The sequence below is a fragment of the Rhizophagus irregularis genome, chromosome 26 (genome assembly GCF_026210795.1).
Source record: "Rhizophagus irregularis chromosome 26, complete sequence".
Classification (NCBI taxonomy): domain Eukaryota; kingdom Fungi; phylum Glomeromycota; class Glomeromycetes; order Glomerales; family Glomeraceae; genus Rhizophagus; species Rhizophagus irregularis.
Window position 1 is genome coordinate 1,651,915 of NC_089454.1, and position 18,395 is coordinate 1,670,309.

Sequence of the window (18,395 nt, forward strand, 5' to 3'; positions counted from 1 at the left end):
TATCATTAAATGTAATTCTAAAAATCAAATTTACACCTCTTTATTTATAAAATTTCATTTTATTAGTTCTTTTGTTCTTGATAATCTTGATAAGTAAAATAATTTACAAATGATTCGGTTTTATTTCTAGTACTTAATAATAATTTAACAATGAAGTTATTTTAGAGATTAAATTTGAAAATGAAAAAAAAAATGTTCATAGAAATTGCATATATGACTTACCTTGATCTAGTTACACGTATTAATGAAGGTTCTAATTAAAAATAAATCATTAATAAATATTTATCTTTAAATTAACAATAAATAGCAAGTTATTACCTTCATGAACGTTTTTTATAAATTCTAAAATTTCTTTTAATTGTTCAAGTTCATTATCATTTAAAGGTTCAGGTGCATCATTGTAAAAACGAAGTATAGAGTCTTCAAATTTTTTGAGCGCATTTCTAGAAACTGCGTCAATCAATGGTTTTTTCTATAAATGGAAAAAAAAATTATTAAATAAGAATATAGCAGGATTAGAAATAGTAGATAATTTTATATACCGTTTTTAAGTTGCCAGTAAGCAGAGTTAGTTTCTTAAATCGTAAAGTACCAGCGGATTCATCTATATTGAGTTTATTAAGAACTAGGCAGTAAATTTTCCTTAATTCCTCTGTAAAAACAAAAGTTGTCAATTTAATCAATTTAATTAAATAACTAAAAATTACCATATACTTTTTTTTGTCACTTACTGTTCGTTTCTCTGAAAAGCTCTTTAATAATGTCGATGGCAATATCAGCATGTGCTCCATATTCTATAATCTCTTCATTTTGTTCCGATTTTCTTTAACGCAAAAAAAAAAAATAATTAAAATATTAATATTGAATTTAAATTTAAATTTCACTTACACGACTTTAGAAGGATCCGCCCAATCAATTAATTGTTGCGCTATTTGCAAAGGTGGTATCATTTCTTTATTCTTAAGTTGTCTATATTCATCCATTAAATTTACTAAAGACGGAACAAATATCTATTTATAATAGATTGTATTAATTGCCTCGCAAAACAAATGTAAAAATAATGTATAGAAAAAAAAGTAATAGTTAAAGAATACCTGTAACATTAAACGTTGATTCTCGACCGATGAATGACAATAAACAGGAAAGAAGTAACTCAAACATTGTCGTAAACGAGTATTAGTTGCAGTTTCAACATCAAAATATAAGATTACAAGTTCTTTTAATATCTATAATTTAACGAATTAGGGATGATTAAAAAAATTTGAATCTATGAAAGAAAAAATCATGAGAATACTAACATTTTTATCGTATATCATTTGAGAAAGCATAAGTTTGGCTATGCCTTCAACTGTAGTTGCTAGAACTACTGGATTTTCGTTATGAAGACACGCACACAATAATTCCAATATTTGATCACCCTACAAATTAATAACTTATTAAACTTCATTCTAGTTATATGAATATTGCAAGTAAATATTTTATCAAACCTGACGTATATTTTCAACAACAAAAGGATAACTATACATCATTACAATGTCGAATATCACCTATGAAAGCGTGTAAAAATCAATATTTTGCGAATAGTTTAATTTATATATTTTAATATACACAATACCATAAGAGCTTTATTTTGTAATTCTGGATTTGTAAGTCCCGCACAATATATGAAAAGACCAAATTTATCATCAGTTAATCGCTAAAGAAAGTAACGAATTAATTAATTATTGTTCATATACAAAATATTAATTATTTTTCACTCACCTGGTCAAGTAAACAACTTAATCCAAGACAATGAATGCTAAGCTCATGTAACATTGGTTCAGGACTTTGCAAGTTGGGTAATATAAATTCGTTCAAAATACCATACATGGAAGGATTATTACGTAAGGACTTTAAGAAAGTATGAGAATATATTTTAATTTTCTTCACTACATCAATAAATAATGAAATCTGATTTTAACCTACTTCTTCGCTTCTTTCAAGTATATAGCGCACAATGTTCAAACACTTTATATTAGTTATTTTGGTTGTCAATTTCCGATCTTCATCATCAAGTGTGAACTTTGAATCTATTGTCGACATAGATCTTTCGGAAGACCCAGATCTTATACTAAGGTTCAATATGCTGGCAGAAAGCTCATCCTCAATCTGAATATAAAATTTTTATTATTATTATTATTAGAAATAATTTATTTATCCGAGTTTACAGTATTACATAGTCAAACCTGATATTTATATCCCTGATCATTTTCGGTTTCGATCTTTTCTCGAATATCATTTAAGATTTCGGCCATGGAACTAAAAATCTCACACAGTTAATATTTACATAACATAATTAAGCGAATTTAATTATATAAATAATGGCACAAAACCGAGCAAAATCCCGTTCATCAATTGAAAGTTTTTTCATAACTTCCACGATGCTTTCAATATGATCATCTGGGACATGATTAAGCATAAGAACTTCCCCTAAAATATATGATATAATCAAATTTTGTACTTTTGATAAATAAAATTATTATTTTTTTTTAAAAAAAAAAAAAAGATAAAATATTTACGAAGAAGATTAAACATTTTTCGCCTTCCAATTTCATCTCCATAATCCAGGAATTTTGAAATTATGAGCAATTGACCAACAATAAACTCACAACTTACTATATCTTCCTCAAATGCTTCTTGCATTAAATTGATGTGTTTTTGGATATATAAGGCAAATTTTGAAACTTCTGGCAAAACTTCATCAAGCTTATTTTCATCCTAATAAAAATAAAATAATCGATACATTATAGTCAATTAAACAAAAAAAAAAAAACATTTTTTTTTCTTTCAAATAATGTCGATATACCTCTTTATTGAATTCACAAAACACTTGTACAAGAAAAACGGATTCGATAGTTAAACTTTCCCAAAATGACTCTATTAAAAAAAAAAGTCACAAAACGTTAAATTATGATAACTTAAGAAATTTTTTACAAAAAGGCCTAACCATCAAAATTCAACGTTTGCATAAGATCTGGACGTGACTTAAAAATTGTCAAAAGGGCATCTTGTGCAACATTACTTCCTACAACGTCAATTCGTTTAAGTAACTAAAAGAAGAAAAATAATCATTTTAAATGTTATAATTGAACACGTGTTAATTATCTAATCGAATTAGATAGGTTACCTCTAACAGATTATTATTTGCATGTTGAACCCAATTATAAGCAAGAAAGTTTGAACAAGCTTTATTAACTTGAGGGTCTCTGTATTGAACAATAGTATTCTTTAATTAATTGCGTATTCTAAATTGAGATATTTTATATTTACCTATCTGTAAGGCCATTTCTTAACAATTTTTCCCTAGTTTCAATAGATAAAACACGAAAATCGCCTATTTCTTCCGAAGATCTCACATAGACATCACGACGAATACTTGCATCAGCATCTCTCGTTCGATCAAATATGTGAGGAATAGTATTCTCGTTAAGGTCAATATTTAATAAGACAGCACGTCGAACTTCTCTAATAATAAATAGAATAACATAATTATAAAACTAAGTATATATAATATATTAATTCATAAAAATATTATATTACGCGATAGGATCATTTTGCATTATTCCAAGTAATTTTTCGACGATATCCTTTCCAATTTCCTCGCACTAGCCAAAATTAGGTATGATTATTTAATTCTACTATAGCGTAAATAATACTTGATGATAATATCTCTTACTTGTAACTTGGAACATGCTTCCACCGCTTTAACACGGATAGAAGATTCCTTGTCTAATAGTCGTTTAGTCAACTCATCCTTCAAATGCTCATACAAATCACCGCTACAAATGAAGTTTTTCGTCAAAATTCTTATTCACAATAAATAAAAGAAATATTCAAAAAATTTTGACTTACTCAATTACTTCAATTGAATCAATTACAAGACCAATGAGTTGACAGACGCGTAACCTTACATTTTTATCTTTAGCTTCGATACCTTTCAGAAAATGCCTAAGCAAAAATCCCGTAAATCGGGATAATAACGTGCTGTCATTATCGATAGTATCACTAGAATCACTTCCTCTCTCATTTTCTTTATAAATAAAAACAAAGTATTAAATATAATTAATTAATAAATTATCTACATCCCTAAAAATACCTTTTTCTTGACAATAATTTACAAATGTAGCTATAAAGGTAATAACACGTTCTGCGTTCGCTTGTCCTTTTTTCACTGGTAATATTTTATTTACATTTCTGACAAACTCTTTATTAAATTCGTTTTCACCAAAATTATGATTATCATCGTTAAATTGCGAGCATTGAAACTGGAATTTTCGTAGTACCACAGCGTTTTTCCGGTGGTTTATAACAGTTTTTTGAACGTCTTGAAAAATTTGCGGAACAAATAATGATAAAGACGACAAGGGGTTTTCTCGAGGCATTTTTTTGTAAGTTCAGATTTAATAAAATAAAAAAATTTCGCGAATTAGGAAATACGCGTAAAAAAAAAAATCACGAGTAATTTGGTAATAGGATCGTCTAAAAGCGGCAAATCACGTGATTCCATATAATATGAGCGAACTAATTTTTTATAAATTAAGATTGAAAATCATAAAATAACATATCTTAGCCTGCTCTGAATACTGTTTTTTACATATGAGCAAAAGAATTTTTGCCGATCATATCCAAAAATGGATAGACAAAAATGAAATGTCAAATAAATTGAAAACGGCATTCAAAACCTCATTTTGTGCTCTAAGTAAACTTGCAGAGTAGGCTAAAATACTTAGCATGTATGTTTAAAAGGATGTTTATATATGGCGAAAAGTTTTATTTAGAAAATAAAATTTTCGAAGTCACGTGATTTCCCTCTGCTTTAGACGTCCTCCATATTTGGTAATATTCGAGTTTAATGACGTTACATACATACATCACTCCTGGGAAAAAATTATAAGACTAGGCTTGAAGAGATTGAGAAGATACTCGGTTTAAAACATAAAATTATCGAATGGAACTCTAGTTTTGTTACGAGATTTAATGGTTATGAAAATATATGGAGAAGAGAAGGTGAAGAACATACTTCTGGAAATAACATTGAGAATTTAAATACAATTGGAATATCAATGGAAGAAGATATTTCCTCATTGATAAGAGAAATTGATCTCCTGAAAAGGAGGGTCACTCAATTAGAGAATCCATGAAATGAAAAATTTTGAGACCGTATTGTTTGAGCTTTTGGATAAACTCTTATCCATTGGTACAAAAGTCGAAGAAAAATGATTATTATTATTATTATTATTATAGGTTTATACAATATAGTACATTTACTTTTCGAATGTTGGTTTTTTCTCCTTCATAATAAATAAAAAGGTAAAAATATAGACAATTTTGACCGATGGCATGACAAATAAATCCGGTTATCATTTCCTGAGTCAGATAAATTTTATTTGAGTTATATGTCACGGAGATCAACGTCCTTATATCATCCATAAAAATATCGATATTAATATAAAGAAATGAATTGTACCTTATAATTAATTAATTAATAAAGCAACCGGTCCTAATTATTAAATATGCAAAATTGTTATTAAATTGTCATTTTTATAAATTAATGTGAATATTCATACATATGCTGTGCAAATAATTGATCGTATCATACTGATATCAATTTTACACAGCCTTACAGCTTCGCCCACCTTCGGGAAAATGTAGAAAATGTATAAAATACTTACAACAACAATGATTTAAGGAAATATTATCTAAAAAAATCAAAGCATATGATTACTATACTATAGGACATAAAAGTTTTACCAATATTATCTTGAGACACTCTTGACACAGTACAGTTCCTAATGTATATAAATAAGAATTGTTCTTTAAATAATTAATCGTTCTGCAAATTTAATTCACGTGCTTTTACTAACAATTTAAAATTTGAAATAATAATCGGAAAATCAGGTTCGGATAATAAAATAAATTAATTATCTCCTTTTACAGTAACTAAATAAACGTGGCTACTTTATTACGTTTTTAATTGTTATTTTCCTTTTTTGATTATTTAAAAAAAAGTTACAAATTTTTTAAAAGCCCCAAATCGGATGTTTTGGATATAGATAAGTACAGCCGATCATTATTTATTTTTATTGGCTTAATTAATAATTTACTTTATTGTTAAAAAAAATCATACCTTTTTTTATTAGTTAAATCAACACATGATAACTGATTTTGTCTAGATCAAATCCTCACCTTATTTCGCGTCTATAAAATTTTATATCTCATTGTAAGGGGGATATGTTGCCCATATTGCTAATACGTAAAGTAATAGGAAAGTGTAAAGCAATAGAAAAGCAAAACTTCCAAGTGATACTAGTAGTAAAGAGTGTTTTTGTTTGGAATAAAGGTTTTTGAAAGGAAAGTAATTCATTTTAAATAAATAACCGCCTATAAGAGAAATTTGATTTTTTTTTTTTATATTATAGAATTGAGTTAGGCAAAAAAGAAATTACTATAATTTACGCTATTTACAAATTAGGTAATGACAAGTTTATTATTAACATTTGGTTTTTTTTGATAATTAAACAACTCGTTATTAAAAATATGATAATAAAAATCTAAAAGTCCAACTGATTTAAAAAAAAAATATCAAGTTTTTTAAAGCTACAACTATTAGTTAATTTTCCTTTTTGTTTTTTTTTACATTGTCTATTAAAAAAACATAGTCTCTTTTGAAAAATTTAAATGTGCATATTAAAATAGACATCACACATCTTTACAGCACTCCCCACATTCGGTTTATTACTATGATGTTTCAGGCCTTTTACTTGGCTCACCTTCTTCATCTTGCGGTGGACTAATTACCACAACTTGCGTCATATCTGTTGAATTACTGTCTGAACTGGTATTACAATCAAAACGTCGTTGTCTTGCTTGTTCTCTCGTTATATCCTCGCATTCACTACTAAATCGAATGTCTAATCCATCCATCCATCGTACCGCACCAACTAAACTTGTATTAAACATATTAGGCATATATGCTATTCTTTGATAAAGTTCTGCATCACCTAATCGCTCTTCCGCCCTTCTTATTTTGAAGAAATGTTTCTCTATGCAAAGATCTACTATAAAAAAATAAATTGAATGTACAGAGTATGTAATGAACACGGCTAATATGACATCAACAGTATAGTGAATCCTTGTTGCGATAAGGAATCCTAATGCTACAAGACCGTGAAGATATGAATAATATATAATAAACTTATATTTACAATATACGCGAAATAGGATAACACTAGCAAAAAAAAAGAAATAATTAGTAAATTTATTTATTCTACTTATTTATTAAAAGATCATAACTTTGAAAATCTTATATATTATCACTTTAATTACCTTGTAGTAATGAAGATGCTATGACCTGAAAAAATGTTATCCGTACAAGCTTTAACCGATCCTGTTATCAGATTTACTCCGGTTTTAAGCATATCAAGAAAATTTCCTGAAATGATAGGTTCACATGCTTTTGGACTAGGTAAAGTTGTAACACTAAGTGTTATCAGTCTAAAACACAAAAGAAATGCCAACATCCAGAATATACGCCGAATTATTATTAATCTTGCTACATTTGATTCTGCAAGAATAAGATTTAAACCTAAAGAACCAACAAGTAATATAAGCATGAACAAGTCAGCTAGGAAAACATGTGTTGTATTAGGTATTACTTTAAACCCAAGATCCACCAAAGCCATCATATCATCCCCTGAAGTTTTCCATCGATAATCAGATGATTGTATAGCAAAAGTACATAAAAACCCTGCTAATATAAAAATCATAAAAGCAATAAGAGTACGAGTTATTTCCGCAATTAAAATTGGTGATATATGAAGATGCTCAGCAACATTATTTCGTAAAGTGGATGTATTATTTGAAGAACTCTCTTCCCTGCGTTTTGAATTTCGTGGATTTGTTGTTTCTGTTGGATTAGGAGCAGACTCTGTTATTGAAGTTATTGTACTATTTTCTGACATTGTTCTTATTGTTCTTTATTTCTATCTTTTTTTTTAAAAAAAACTACTATAGTCTTATACTCTTCTATAGTCCTATATTTTTCTACAGTCTTATTATTCTTCTATAATAAATAATAATAATAAAAAAGACCAAGGAATATAAACCAAAAAAAATTTTTCTAACACACCACCGTTCTATCTTGAAGCGAATAATAGGTAGGAAAAAAAGTTTAAAAGGAAGAGGTACGGGTTGAGGAGCTAAGCGCAACGCGCGAAAGAATGGTGGAAGTGATAGTTATAAAGAAAAAAGAAAGAACGCGAAGGGTAGGGGGGAGAGGTTCGAGCACTTGCAGTTCAACCAGTGAAACCGATATTAATTAAGTGGATATATATAATCACTTTTTAACTCTTTTTTTGATAATATAGTATTTTTATAGTATTAAATTACGATACACAACATAAAAAATTCAATCAAATAAGATATTAAAGATATTAATAGTTTAATATAATAATGTATAAAATATGCAAAATGATGATTAGCTTAGAAATCCGGAGTTGATGCACTGAGTATGAAAAGACAACTCCGAAATAAAAAATAATCTCTTTAAATATCTACTAAATAGAACAAAGCTTTGGTTTGCACGAGATTATTGGGATTATTGGGCAAAAAAATACTGGGTGTAAAAAAAATAGACAAAAAAAAAAATTTTTTTTTTTTCTGCCAAGAATAATCACTTTTTATATAATTCTTTCATAGCCGCAGTTATTGCAATGATGCATTTATTTTATAACCTTTTTTTAACAGCAAAGACTCGGAAAATTTATAAAACCCGAATAAAACCTGAAATTATTTAAACAATGTTTACATCATACATCATTCGATTAATATAATATCGATACTCAAATAAGGCAAGATTCAAAGGTAAGGTGACATAAGGTGACGAATATTCTTAATATTTCATTGGTCAAACTGGTTAAATAATTCTACCGAATATTCTACCGAAGAATTTATATTTATTTTTTCGTAACATTTTGCCTTCATTTCATTAACAAAATAACAATCAATCATGATTTGAAACTTTGTTAAAAAAGGCATTTTCTTTTTAGAAGAATACCATTTTTATTTCCGAAACTATTATTCTTTGTATATTGTATTTCGCCAAATTGGAAACGCCAGAAATGAACACCTGATCACAAATCACGTGAATAATATATTCATTATATGATTTATTTGTAGTAACAATATCGACATGATAATTAGTAATTGCCTGATATCTTTAATTCTCCTAGTTAATTTTTAACCTCATCTATTAATAAAACACAAGTCAATTGTGAATTGAATTCAATTTAAAAGTTTTTATTAAGAAATATAAAGACGATTAGTAATTAGAATATGCATTTTAATGACTTAATCGAAAAGGATAATCTTAATGACATTTACAACAAATAGATCTTTCGAAATTATGTTCTATAAATAGTGCGTCATACTGTGCAATGTAATATCCATTATTTATGTATGCCCTGCGCTAGATTTATAACATGCATTTATTAATTTTACTGCGCCTCTAAAATCTTTTTTTTTTTTTAACAATGAGAGTAAAAAGTAATAAAGTATATTTATACAACAGTTCTTTGGAATATGTTCAAACTGCAAAGTCTTGGTCAGAAGCTGCAAAAATTTCTGGAGCAGTTTCTTATAGGATCGTTTATAAATATTTAGATTCTGGAGAATTATTTGAAAATAATTGGTATTTTTTTTCTAAGGAATTTTCTGCTGAACGAATAACGGAACTTAAAGCTAATACAGACGCAGAAAATATTCCAAGTATATAATCATCTATAAAACTTATCTTACTTATTTATTTATTTAATTTAATTAGTTTATTATAAATTTATTATTAGAATTATTGTCAAATGAAAGTTATCAGGGTCAAGATACAACAATTTATATATATTCACGCAACAAAAATCTTTCATATCAATTAATTAAATTTACCGATAATATCCTTGAAGCAGCAATTTTTTTGAATACTTCATGTAAAATTGTTGAAAGATATTTGGATTCTAACAAGCGTTTTAAGGAGAATAATTATTTAATTCGTTCCAAACCAATAAAAGATGGTGATGATTACATATTTTATATCAAAAATTTTACTGAATGAGCATAAATTAATTTATCAAATTACAGCAGAAGCTGAATCCGATCCCAACCCTGATCCTGAATCTAAATCTACAAGTAATTCGCCATTATCAGAATTGCCAGAAACAGTAAGAAGCAATGCAAACAAATTTAAAAATTCTAGCTATTTTAATTTATAATTTTATTTATTATAGGACTTTATGAATTCAATAAGTCGATTTGCTTCAAATCATTACACAAATGTATATCCAATTCCAGAAATATTTGGTCAAATGGATGAAACTGCTCTGTTGACAATAAGTATTTTATTACAAGAATATATCAATCAACAAACATAATAATTAAGTTAATATTTATTTTTGAATTATTTCATCATCTTCTTTAATCTCTCTTCTTTCTAAAATTTTATCAATTAATCCAAATTCTAATGCTTCTTCAGAATTCATGAAGTGATCTCTTTCAACAGCTTTCTCAATTTCTTCTAAACTATGCTTCTTGGTATGTTTTTTATAAATCATGTTTAATCTCTCCTTAACTCTCAATATTTCTTTTGCTTGAATAGCAATATCACTTGCTTGTCCTACTGCTCCTCCTATCGGTTGATGTATCATGATGCTTGAGTTTGGAAGTGCGTATCTTTTACCTGATTCTCCTATTAAATATTTAAATAAGAATTAACTTAATTCATTAATAGATTTGTATTAGTTTCAATAATAATAATTAAAAATACCCGCAGCAAGTAATAATGATCCCATTGAGCAAGCTTGACCATTACAAAGTGTTGATACTGGCGATTGAATGTACTGATAATACAAAATGTATTAATGATATAATTAATAAAATAATCATTCCATTAAGATCAAAATTTTTTCATTTAAAGAAAATCACCTGCATCTATAAAAAGAATATATATATATAATCTATATTAATATTATAGATAAAAATTATAAGGAATTTTTTTTTAAAAAAAAAATAACTTACTGTATCATAAATTGCCAGTCCTGCCGTAACACTTCCGCCAGGACTGTTAATGTATAAACTAATTGATTTTTCCGGATTTTCGGCTTCAAGAAATAATAATTGTGCTATGATTACTGCTGCTTCACTGTCTTCTATCTTTCAATACAAATTCACACATAAGTTTATATATTTCGTAAAAAGACGAGAGTTTTTCTTTTAATACATACGTGGCCATTCAAACATATAATTCGTTCTTTTAATAACCGAGAAAATATATCATATGATCGTTCTCCCCTTGACTACATTTTGTTCAAAAGAAATAAATTAAATAACAAAAACCAGCTTTATATTCTGTGTACATATATATACCGTTTGTTCAACGACAAAAGGAATTAATGATTGTGCCTTAAAACGTGAAGAACATCGACTAAAGTTATCTTCTTTTGCGTTAAATTTTACAAAAGAATGATAATCATGAAAAGTCCTTTTAGTAACATGTGAATATAATTGACGCGTTCTTATTAATGTTCGCGTTAAAACGAACATTTTTCAAAGTTCAATATGTTCAATATTTAATTTTTTTTTTTAAAAAAAAAATATTACAAAATATTACCAAATTTGGTTAGAAGCGGATTTATTATCGATCATCAACAGTAGGTGTCGAATTAACAACCACCTTTTTTTTTATTAAAAAATAATTATTATGTTGTCGTCTCGTTTAAGGTTACAGCCAAAAACCACGTCTTTAGTAAATAATATTTATGAACGTATTTGGAAAATAAATCGATCCTTTTCTACATCACACCCCTCATTACAACCTGCTTCACCGATTGATCCTCTGAAAAGTTTTCGTACAACTCCTCTTTTCATAAATGGAAAATTTGTTGAATCAATTACTAACAATTGGATTCCTGTTCATAATCCTGTAAATGAACTGAATAAATGAAATCATTTATATTATTTTTATGTATTTCTTATTCATGAAAGTTTCATTATATTTTAAGGCAAACAACGAACTAGTAACTCTTATTCCGGAAACTACGCCGCAAGAATTGAATGACGCGGCAGAAACAGCCGCCGAAGCATTTAAATCTTGGCGAAAGTCTTCAATTCTCACAAGACAACGCATATTATTAGACTTACAACTCTTAATCCGTGAAAACACTGATAAAATAGCAAAGTCCATCACTGAAGAACAAGGTAAAACTCTCGCTGACGCAAAAGGTGACGTGTTGCGTGGTAGACAAGTAGTAGAGCATGCGTGTGGTATTACGAATTTATTGTTGGGTGAACAATTAGCTGTATCTAATGATATGGATACATATACTATAAGAGAACCATTAGGTGTTACTGCTGGTATTTGTCCATTTAATTTTCCGGCAATGATACCATTATGGATGTTTCCTTTATCTATTGCTGCCGGAAATACAATGATTATTAAGCCAAGTGAGCGTGACCCTGGTGCTATGATGATACTTGCTCAATTGGCTAAAGAAGCTGGTGTTCCAGATGGTGTTCTAAATGTTGTTCATGGATCTGTTGAAACCGTGAATTTCTTATGCGATAATGAACATATTAAAGCAATATCTTTTGTTGGAAGTGATAAAGGTTAGAGATCAAAAGTTGTAGATTTTATTAAATAATATATTCACATATTTACGCGTAATTTATCATCATATAGCTGGAAAGTATATTCACAAACGAGGCACTTTAAACGGAAAGAGAGTACAGGCATGTTATTATTATTTATGAAAGAAACAAATTTATATTTATCATCATTTTTTTTAAAAATAATTTTCCTTGTTACTTTTTTAAATTGTTTTAGGCAAATTTAGGTGCAAAAAATCACGGTGTCATAATGCCAGATGCCAATAAGGTATTTAATAAAATGAGAAATTATATTCATTTAAGAAGTTGGAATTAATAGATAATTATATTATTAGAATCATACTTTAAACCAATTGGCTGGTGCTGCTTTTGGTGCCGCGGGGCAGCGTTGTATGGCGTTATCCACCGTTGTTTTTGTAGGCGAAGCAGAAGAATGGCTTCCCGAACTTGTGGAGCGCGCAAAAAAACTCAAAGTATCTGGAGGATTCGAACCAGATGTTGATGTTGGACCCTTGATTTCTCGCGAAGCAAAAGGACGTGTCGAACGGTTAATTCAAAGTGGGGTCGAACAGGGAGCTAAATTAGTATTGGATGGTCGTAATCCAAGTGTTTCTAAAGAATATAAAAATGGAAATTTTGTTGGGCCAACAATCTTGTCCAAGGTAACTACAGAAATGGATTGTTACAAGGTAAATAACATTTTAAATTTATAGAGGAACTATTTTTCTTTTTCAAGTTTGTAATTTCGTACTATATTTATAGGAAGAAATATTTGGACCTGTTCTTGTTTGTTTAAATGTTGATACACTAGATGAAGCCATTGATTTGATCAATAAAAATCCTTATGGAAATGGAACGGCTATTTTTACAAATAGTGGTAGTAACGCTCGTTATTTCACAAATAATATTGAAGCCGGACAAATTGGCGGTAAAGCTTTATTTTCTAATTAATGCGTAAAATACCGGAATTATTTTTATTAATTTCAGATACTTTTTATTTATAGTTAATGTGCCTATTCCTGTCCCTTTACCAATGTTTTCATTTACTGGTAACCGCGCTTCTATCCAGGGTGATATCAATTTTTGTAAGTAACAAAATTTTTATATTTTGTATGAAATTATATTATGTATATATCTTTAATTATACCTTTATGTATCTATGACTCAAAGATGGAAAATCCGGGTTGCAATTTTATACACAAACTAAAACAGTTACTTCTTTATGGAGACATGAAGATGTAAATCATACTAAGTCTGCCGTCAATATGGTAAGCACGAGATTAAAAATTAATTTTATAATTTTTTTCTTTTCTTTTTTTTAATTTAATTAATAATTCAATTCTTAATCAACTCTGTATATATTATAGCCTACAATGCGATAAAGATAATAAAAATTATTTATTTAATTTTTTTTTACACAAAATCACAAAATTGGTAGTTTTAGCGATCAGATCGACAGATCTATCTAATATATCAAATGAATTCTTAATACTTTATCTTATAAGAAGTAACCCGACTTTTTTAAATAATTGATGCCATATTTGTCAAGCTCAATGTAAATTATTTCATGCATTCCATACTCTCTTAACAACTTCAGTCAAACCTACATCATTTGTATTGAATTCATAACAACCGTAAAGAACAATAATAGTGGCTCCTCTCAAACCCCACGTTGTTATCTTATTCAAAATAGGATTTCTCCGATGTGGTAAATAATCACTGATAACAGCATCGAAACCAATATGACAATGAATTGGGATAATAACACCAAGGCAAAGGTCGGTAATTGGATGTGCTCCATTCACAACTGATGCCACAGTGAGTGGGATCAACGATACCGATAGTAAACGCTCGAAATCCCAATGATAAGATCCCGCAACTTTGTCTCTTGGTGGAAGTTTCACTGCTTCATTGACACTTCCCTTGATATAAGCTTATTATTATAACATGTCAAATTAATTGTTTAATACGCAAACACACAGTATGTTAATATGAGACGAGAACTTAATAATTTGACTTACAGGCACCATCACTGTTAGTCTTGGTAGCCTTGAATGCACAAGCACGGCCTAGTCAACATATAAGTTAGTTCAAATGTTCGAATAGTATATACAAAATAATAGCAAATATTTATCATACTTGTGTGAAAACTTGCTATTCTAATAATGGGTACCCTGCGAATAGGATTATTCAAGCGTGGAATGACGTTATAAATTCTAAGAGACATTTTTTATCAAATTCGAGAATAAAAAATGAATTGAAGTTTTAAATCACATGTGACGATTATGACTATCAAAAATAATCCAATCACAGGCCCAGATTTTTAGATTGAAAAAAATCCGGCGTAAACGGGTAGTCTAGAGGTAGTGGGCAGTAGAAATAACAATTATACAAACGTATTCTAAATTTTCTTTAAAATGGATACAACTAATTCACAAGGAATCGTAACTGTGCCTCCAAGTCTTTCTTACTTCTGCGTTTATAACCCTTCTTTTGGAGATACGGACGATTCACAAAGTGATCAATTACTCTATTACACTTCTAAAAAAACAGTGCCAATGGACGTTAAGATACGCCAAGTTGGTCTTGCACAGGGTTTAGTAAACTTTACAAGGTTCGCGATTTTTTTATAAATCATTTTAGTAGTTATAAAAGGATGTATTTAGAAATTTTAGCTATAAATGAAATGAGAGATTAGGAATAATGCGACGGAACATAAGTTGTTGACTGAATGCCATTTTTGAACATTATTAAATATAGTATGAATTATTCTCTATTGCTGCGCCATATTGCAGAGTATTCTCGCCCTCAAAACCTTGCGAAAACGTTCATACACAAAAAAATCGCCTTGCGTTTTACGAACCTGAACCTGATTATTGGATACATATTGTAAGTATAAATTTATAAAATTTTTAATCTTTCAATTGATAGAAGACTGACTTTTTCATTTAAAGTCTATCGAATTAGGTCATGTAAAAAAAGTAATTAAAGATAAAGAAGGAAAGCCAAAAACTACTATTGACTATCTTGATTCAAATTTGCATGATTCAGGAGTAAAGAGAATGCTTGAATTAGGATATGAAATGTATAGAGTAAGCACATGATTTACTTTTAGTAATTTAAAAGAATCATCTTTTTTTTTTAAAAACTAATTTTATTTTTAAATTCATACTCTAGATTTTTAATGGACCATTCGAATATACAGTGAGAACTGATGGAATCAAAGCTTTGAAAAATAAATTAGAAGAATTTTTTGCAAATTGGGTTTTTGAATGGGATTTTGAAAAGACGGAATTAACTAAAACGGTTGATGGTATCTATAATAATATATATTTTTATTTTTATTAGAAAAAATATTTTATAAACTTGTATGATTAATTTTATCTATTCTAGGTATTCTATATATGCCATTATCTGACTCTGCTGAGTCACAAATTACGTCATTTGTTAATCAAATTCAATCGGATTATGAATTTATTTCAGACATGTTTGTAATTTGGCAGAATAAGTTAGTTTATCGTGGAAATGGAGCAATCCCAGTAAATAATGTTAGAGGAATATGGCGACATTTAGTTAGTTACATAGCAGAAAGAGATGAACATGACCGAGAAATTGAAAATAAGAGAAAGAACAAAGAAGCTGAAAAAGTTAGTAATTTGGTTTTATATTGATATCTTTACAGAAGGAGATTTAAAATAATGAATACTTTTCCATAGGTATCAACATTTATGGGTTTCACAAGAAATATCTCTGGAAGTAATCTTTTATCATATTTTTCAACTACGCCGAAAGTTTCACCTAGCACATCCCCTACAAACTCAACTTCTCACAACCCCTCTACTGCACCTCTTGAAACAAATGGTCTTCTATCTCCTTCGACACAAGTATTCATCCCGGGACCTTCAAATTTTTTGTTGGGGCCAACCAATTTGCACGGCCCTGACGGAGACATACATCCCGTAAAGGTATATTTGTCGAAAAATTCAAATAGTAGTAATATTAGGACAGTTGATCATCGACATGATGTGGATGAAAGTGATATTGAAGAATATTATCTTGTTGCTTATAAGGTTCGAGTGAGATATGTGTTTGTAATAATTAAATTTTTAGTATTTATTAATTCTTAAATTTCCTGTTTTAAATAAATTTTCTGAACAGCAAAATGCTCTTACGCTAGTTTTCTTTATACCGCTCAACTCATTAGAAGGTTCTGCAAAAGTACAAGAAATGGTTTTTTATAGATCTTTTCATAATTATTTGACTTCACAGTCGGAAGAAATTATAAAGATTCTGAATGAAAATCATGAAAAGTCAAAAAAACTTGGGTAATTATTTAATTATATAAATATTATATAAATATATTGCTTTATGATCATTAAATTACATCTTCTAATTATATAATAGGAGGACAGATATAGATAAGGAATATCGATATTTATTTTTCAATAAGATGACATTAGCTGTTAAATCATCTCTATATCCTTTCTCTTCCAATGGATCTCTAACCTCTTCATCAAGGGGTCTAACAATTACAAGCGAAATGGCTCATGCATTATGTGAATTGCATGAGGACCTCGAAAAGTATATTTTTTATTTTTTTCTTTCATTATAAAGAATGAATTACGTTTAACTTTTTCTCTGTATTATTTAGGTACCCACAGCTGACGGAAATATATACTCGTTCTTCAACTAATTTTTGGATAGTTGGGAAAAGGTCAGAAGGACGAGTATTATATATTGTTGTTCCTAAAAAAGAAGCATCATTGGCGGAGGTTGAAGGTATATAAATTTGTTAAATAAAATTTTTCTTCATTATTTGTAATAATTGTTTCCAATTATTAGATGACGTAAGAAGAATAACAGCAATATATTTTTCTGGAGATAATATCTATTAAAGAATTTATTACACATTATTCTGTAAATTATGATTAATAATTATTATCTTTTATTATTTATATTTATTTTTAATTATATTAGCCAAATTATTTCCTGTAATAATAATAACACCACTATATTATGTCAAATTAATAGCAGCTTATGGGATCATGTTAATACCAATATTTATAAGTTGGTGGTTGGTTTAGCATATATGAAGCAAATATCTCATCGCTTTAGCACTTAAGTTGAAAATCAAATTGAATGTTAAATCTAAAGACGAACTTTCAACTTTAGTGGTGAATCCTAGACATTAACTTCATTTAAATAATAATTGGCTGCTTTCTTTAGTAATGCTTGATATTTTTTATTTAGATTTAGAATAAATGACTATAAAGAATAAAGATCAATGGTAAGCAGAGTACACTAATATTTAACAGATATAATAGGAAAATAATTACTCACAATGATAACATCTTTGCCACTACATTCGTAAGTTTGGCAGTGCTGTTACTTCTTCCGGTATATCAGATTTCATGATTGAAAAAACTATTGGCCATATATTTGTTGGCCAATTAGCCAGATATATCTCAGTACTTGCTCTTATAATATGACAATCAAAACTTTAGCAAAATAGTTGCAATTAACAAATAAAAATTTTAACTCACCATTAGATTGAACACAGAGAACAGGCATTGATAATATCTCTTCAAAAAGTTTTTCTGGTAGAGTGGACACCATTAGTTTAAACATGAGAATTATGGCCTGATGTAGTAGTTTTGACAAATCACCCTCTGTTTTTTAGAGTATGGACGTAGTGGCTGTTTCTATGT

At 28.5% G+C, this 18,395-nt stretch overlaps 7 protein-coding genes across 8 annotated transcripts; 3 read left to right on the plus strand and 4 right to left on the minus strand.

Annotated features, from left to right (window-relative positions):
• Nucleotides 1-62: 62 nt before the first annotated feature.
• OCT59_017558 (uncharacterized protein) lies at nucleotides 63-4,421 on the minus strand (the record flags this gene model as incomplete). The annotated part of the gene is made up of 23 exons (XM_025325902.1): nucleotides 63-132; nucleotides 223-253; nucleotides 319-472; nucleotides 543-652; nucleotides 732-823; nucleotides 889-1,010; nucleotides 1,095-1,226; nucleotides 1,299-1,418; nucleotides 1,488-1,547; nucleotides 1,616-1,696; nucleotides 1,762-1,890; nucleotides 1,966-2,148; nucleotides 2,226-2,298; nucleotides 2,373-2,469; nucleotides 2,559-2,757; nucleotides 2,846-2,916; nucleotides 2,987-3,089; nucleotides 3,167-3,245; nucleotides 3,310-3,504; nucleotides 3,580-3,644; nucleotides 3,716-3,818; nucleotides 3,892-4,069; nucleotides 4,136-4,421. 23 exons carry the CDS (start codon nucleotides 4,419-4,421, stop codon nucleotides 63-65), a joined length of 2,733 nt encoding a protein of 910 aa, XP_025178960.1.
• Nucleotides 4,422-6,490: 2,069 nt separating this feature from the next.
• OCT59_017559 (uncharacterized protein) lies at nucleotides 6,491-8,335 on the minus strand. Its single transcript, XM_025317166.2, has 2 exons — nucleotides 7,366-8,335; nucleotides 6,491-7,267 (listed from the first exon to the last, which is right to left on the minus strand). The coding sequence occupies exons 1-2, from the start codon at nucleotides 7,998-8,000 to the stop codon at nucleotides 6,778-6,780; spliced, it is 1,125 nt and encodes a 374-aa protein (XP_025178961.1). The 5' UTR covers nucleotides 8,001-8,335; the 3' UTR covers nucleotides 6,491-6,777.
• A 1,234-nt stretch (nucleotides 8,336-9,569) lies between these two features.
• Nucleotides 9,570-10,457, plus strand: OCT59_017560 (uncharacterized protein; the record flags this gene model as incomplete). Its single annotated transcript, XM_066137564.1, has 4 exons — nucleotides 9,570-9,804; nucleotides 9,882-10,100; nucleotides 10,168-10,247; nucleotides 10,314-10,457. 4 exons carry the CDS (start codon nucleotides 9,570-9,572, stop codon nucleotides 10,455-10,457), a joined length of 678 nt encoding a protein of 225 aa, XP_066004132.1.
• Nucleotides 10,386-11,625, minus strand: OCT59_017561 (uncharacterized protein; the record flags this gene model as incomplete). The annotated part of the gene is made up of 6 exons (XM_025317168.2): nucleotides 10,386-10,771; nucleotides 10,850-10,922; nucleotides 11,008-11,013; nucleotides 11,101-11,235; nucleotides 11,307-11,378; nucleotides 11,449-11,625. The coding sequence occupies 6 exons, from the start codon at nucleotides 11,623-11,625 to the stop codon at nucleotides 10,473-10,475; spliced, it is 762 nt and encodes a 253-aa protein (XP_025178963.1). The 3' UTR covers nucleotides 10,386-10,472.
• Nucleotides 11,626-11,782: 157 nt separating this feature from the next.
• Nucleotides 11,783-14,189, plus strand: OCT59_017562 (uncharacterized protein; the record flags this gene model as incomplete). The annotated part of the gene is made up of 9 exons (XM_025329119.2): nucleotides 11,783-12,004; nucleotides 12,084-12,687; nucleotides 12,761-12,810; nucleotides 12,905-12,955; nucleotides 13,023-13,376; nucleotides 13,450-13,615; nucleotides 13,692-13,772; nucleotides 13,858-13,955; nucleotides 14,055-14,189. 9 exons carry the CDS (start codon nucleotides 11,783-11,785, stop codon nucleotides 14,067-14,069), a joined length of 1,641 nt encoding a protein of 546 aa, XP_025178964.1. The 3' UTR covers nucleotides 14,070-14,189.
• On the minus strand, nucleotides 14,045-14,946 carry OCT59_017563 (uncharacterized protein). Its single transcript, XM_025317169.2, has 3 exons — nucleotides 14,827-14,946; nucleotides 14,709-14,756; nucleotides 14,045-14,620 (listed from the first exon to the last, which is right to left on the minus strand). The coding sequence occupies exons 1-3, from the start codon at nucleotides 14,912-14,914 to the stop codon at nucleotides 14,253-14,255; spliced, it is 504 nt and encodes a 167-aa protein (XP_025178965.1). The 5' UTR covers nucleotides 14,915-14,946; the 3' UTR covers nucleotides 14,045-14,252.
• A 95-nt stretch (nucleotides 14,947-15,041) lies between these two features.
• On the plus strand, nucleotides 15,042-18,002 carry OCT59_017564 (uncharacterized protein). 2 transcript variants are annotated; one of them, XM_066137565.1, is made up of 10 exons: nucleotides 15,042-15,301; nucleotides 15,448-15,576; nucleotides 15,642-15,779; nucleotides 15,865-16,000; nucleotides 16,081-16,334; nucleotides 16,404-16,757; nucleotides 16,846-17,012; nucleotides 17,092-17,268; nucleotides 17,339-17,466; nucleotides 17,530-18,002. In XM_066137565.1, exons 3-10 carry the CDS (start codon nucleotides 15,750-15,752, stop codon nucleotides 17,580-17,582), a joined length of 1,299 nt encoding a protein of 432 aa, XP_066004133.1. In that variant the 5' UTR covers nucleotides 15,042-15,301; nucleotides 15,448-15,576; nucleotides 15,642-15,749; the 3' UTR covers nucleotides 17,583-18,002. The 2 variants fall into 2 exon arrangements, with proteins under 2 accessions (XP_066004133.1, XP_025178966.1); XM_025323493.2 differs by having other exon boundaries at nucleotides 15,483-15,576.
• Nucleotides 18,003-18,395: the final 393 nt, after the last annotated feature.

Coding starts and splice junctions, on each gene's coding strand:
- OCT59_017563 (XM_025317169.2), bottom strand. CDS start 14,914: ATGTCTCTTAGAATTTATAACGTCATTCCACGCTTGAATAATCCTATT. Junction 14,757..14,826: donor AATAGCAAGTTTTCACACAA/GTATGATAAATA, acceptor TATGTTGACTAG/GCCGTGCTTGTGCATTCAAG. Junction 14,621..14,708: donor GACTAACAGTGATGGTGCCT/GTAAGTCAAATT, acceptor TATAATAATAAG/CTTATATCAAGGGAAGTGTC.
- OCT59_017564 (XM_025323493.2), top strand. CDS start 15,105: ATGGATACAACTAATTCACAAGGAATCGTAACTGTGCCTCCAAGTCTT. Junction 17,269..17,338: donor TTGCATGAGGACCTCGAAAA/GTATATTTTTTA, acceptor TGTATTATTTAG/GTACCCACAGCTGACGGAAA. Junction 17,467..17,529: donor ATCATTGGCGGAGGTTGAAG/GTATATAAATTT, acceptor TCCAATTATTAG/ATGACGTAAGAAGAATAACA.
- OCT59_017559 (XM_025317166.2), bottom strand. CDS start 8,000: ATGTCAGAAAATAGTACAATAACTTCAATAACAGAGTCTGCTCCTAAT. Junction 7,268..7,365: donor AGCATCTTCATTACTACAAG/GTAATTAAAGTG, acceptor TTTTTTTGCTAG/TGTTATCCTATTTCGCGTAT.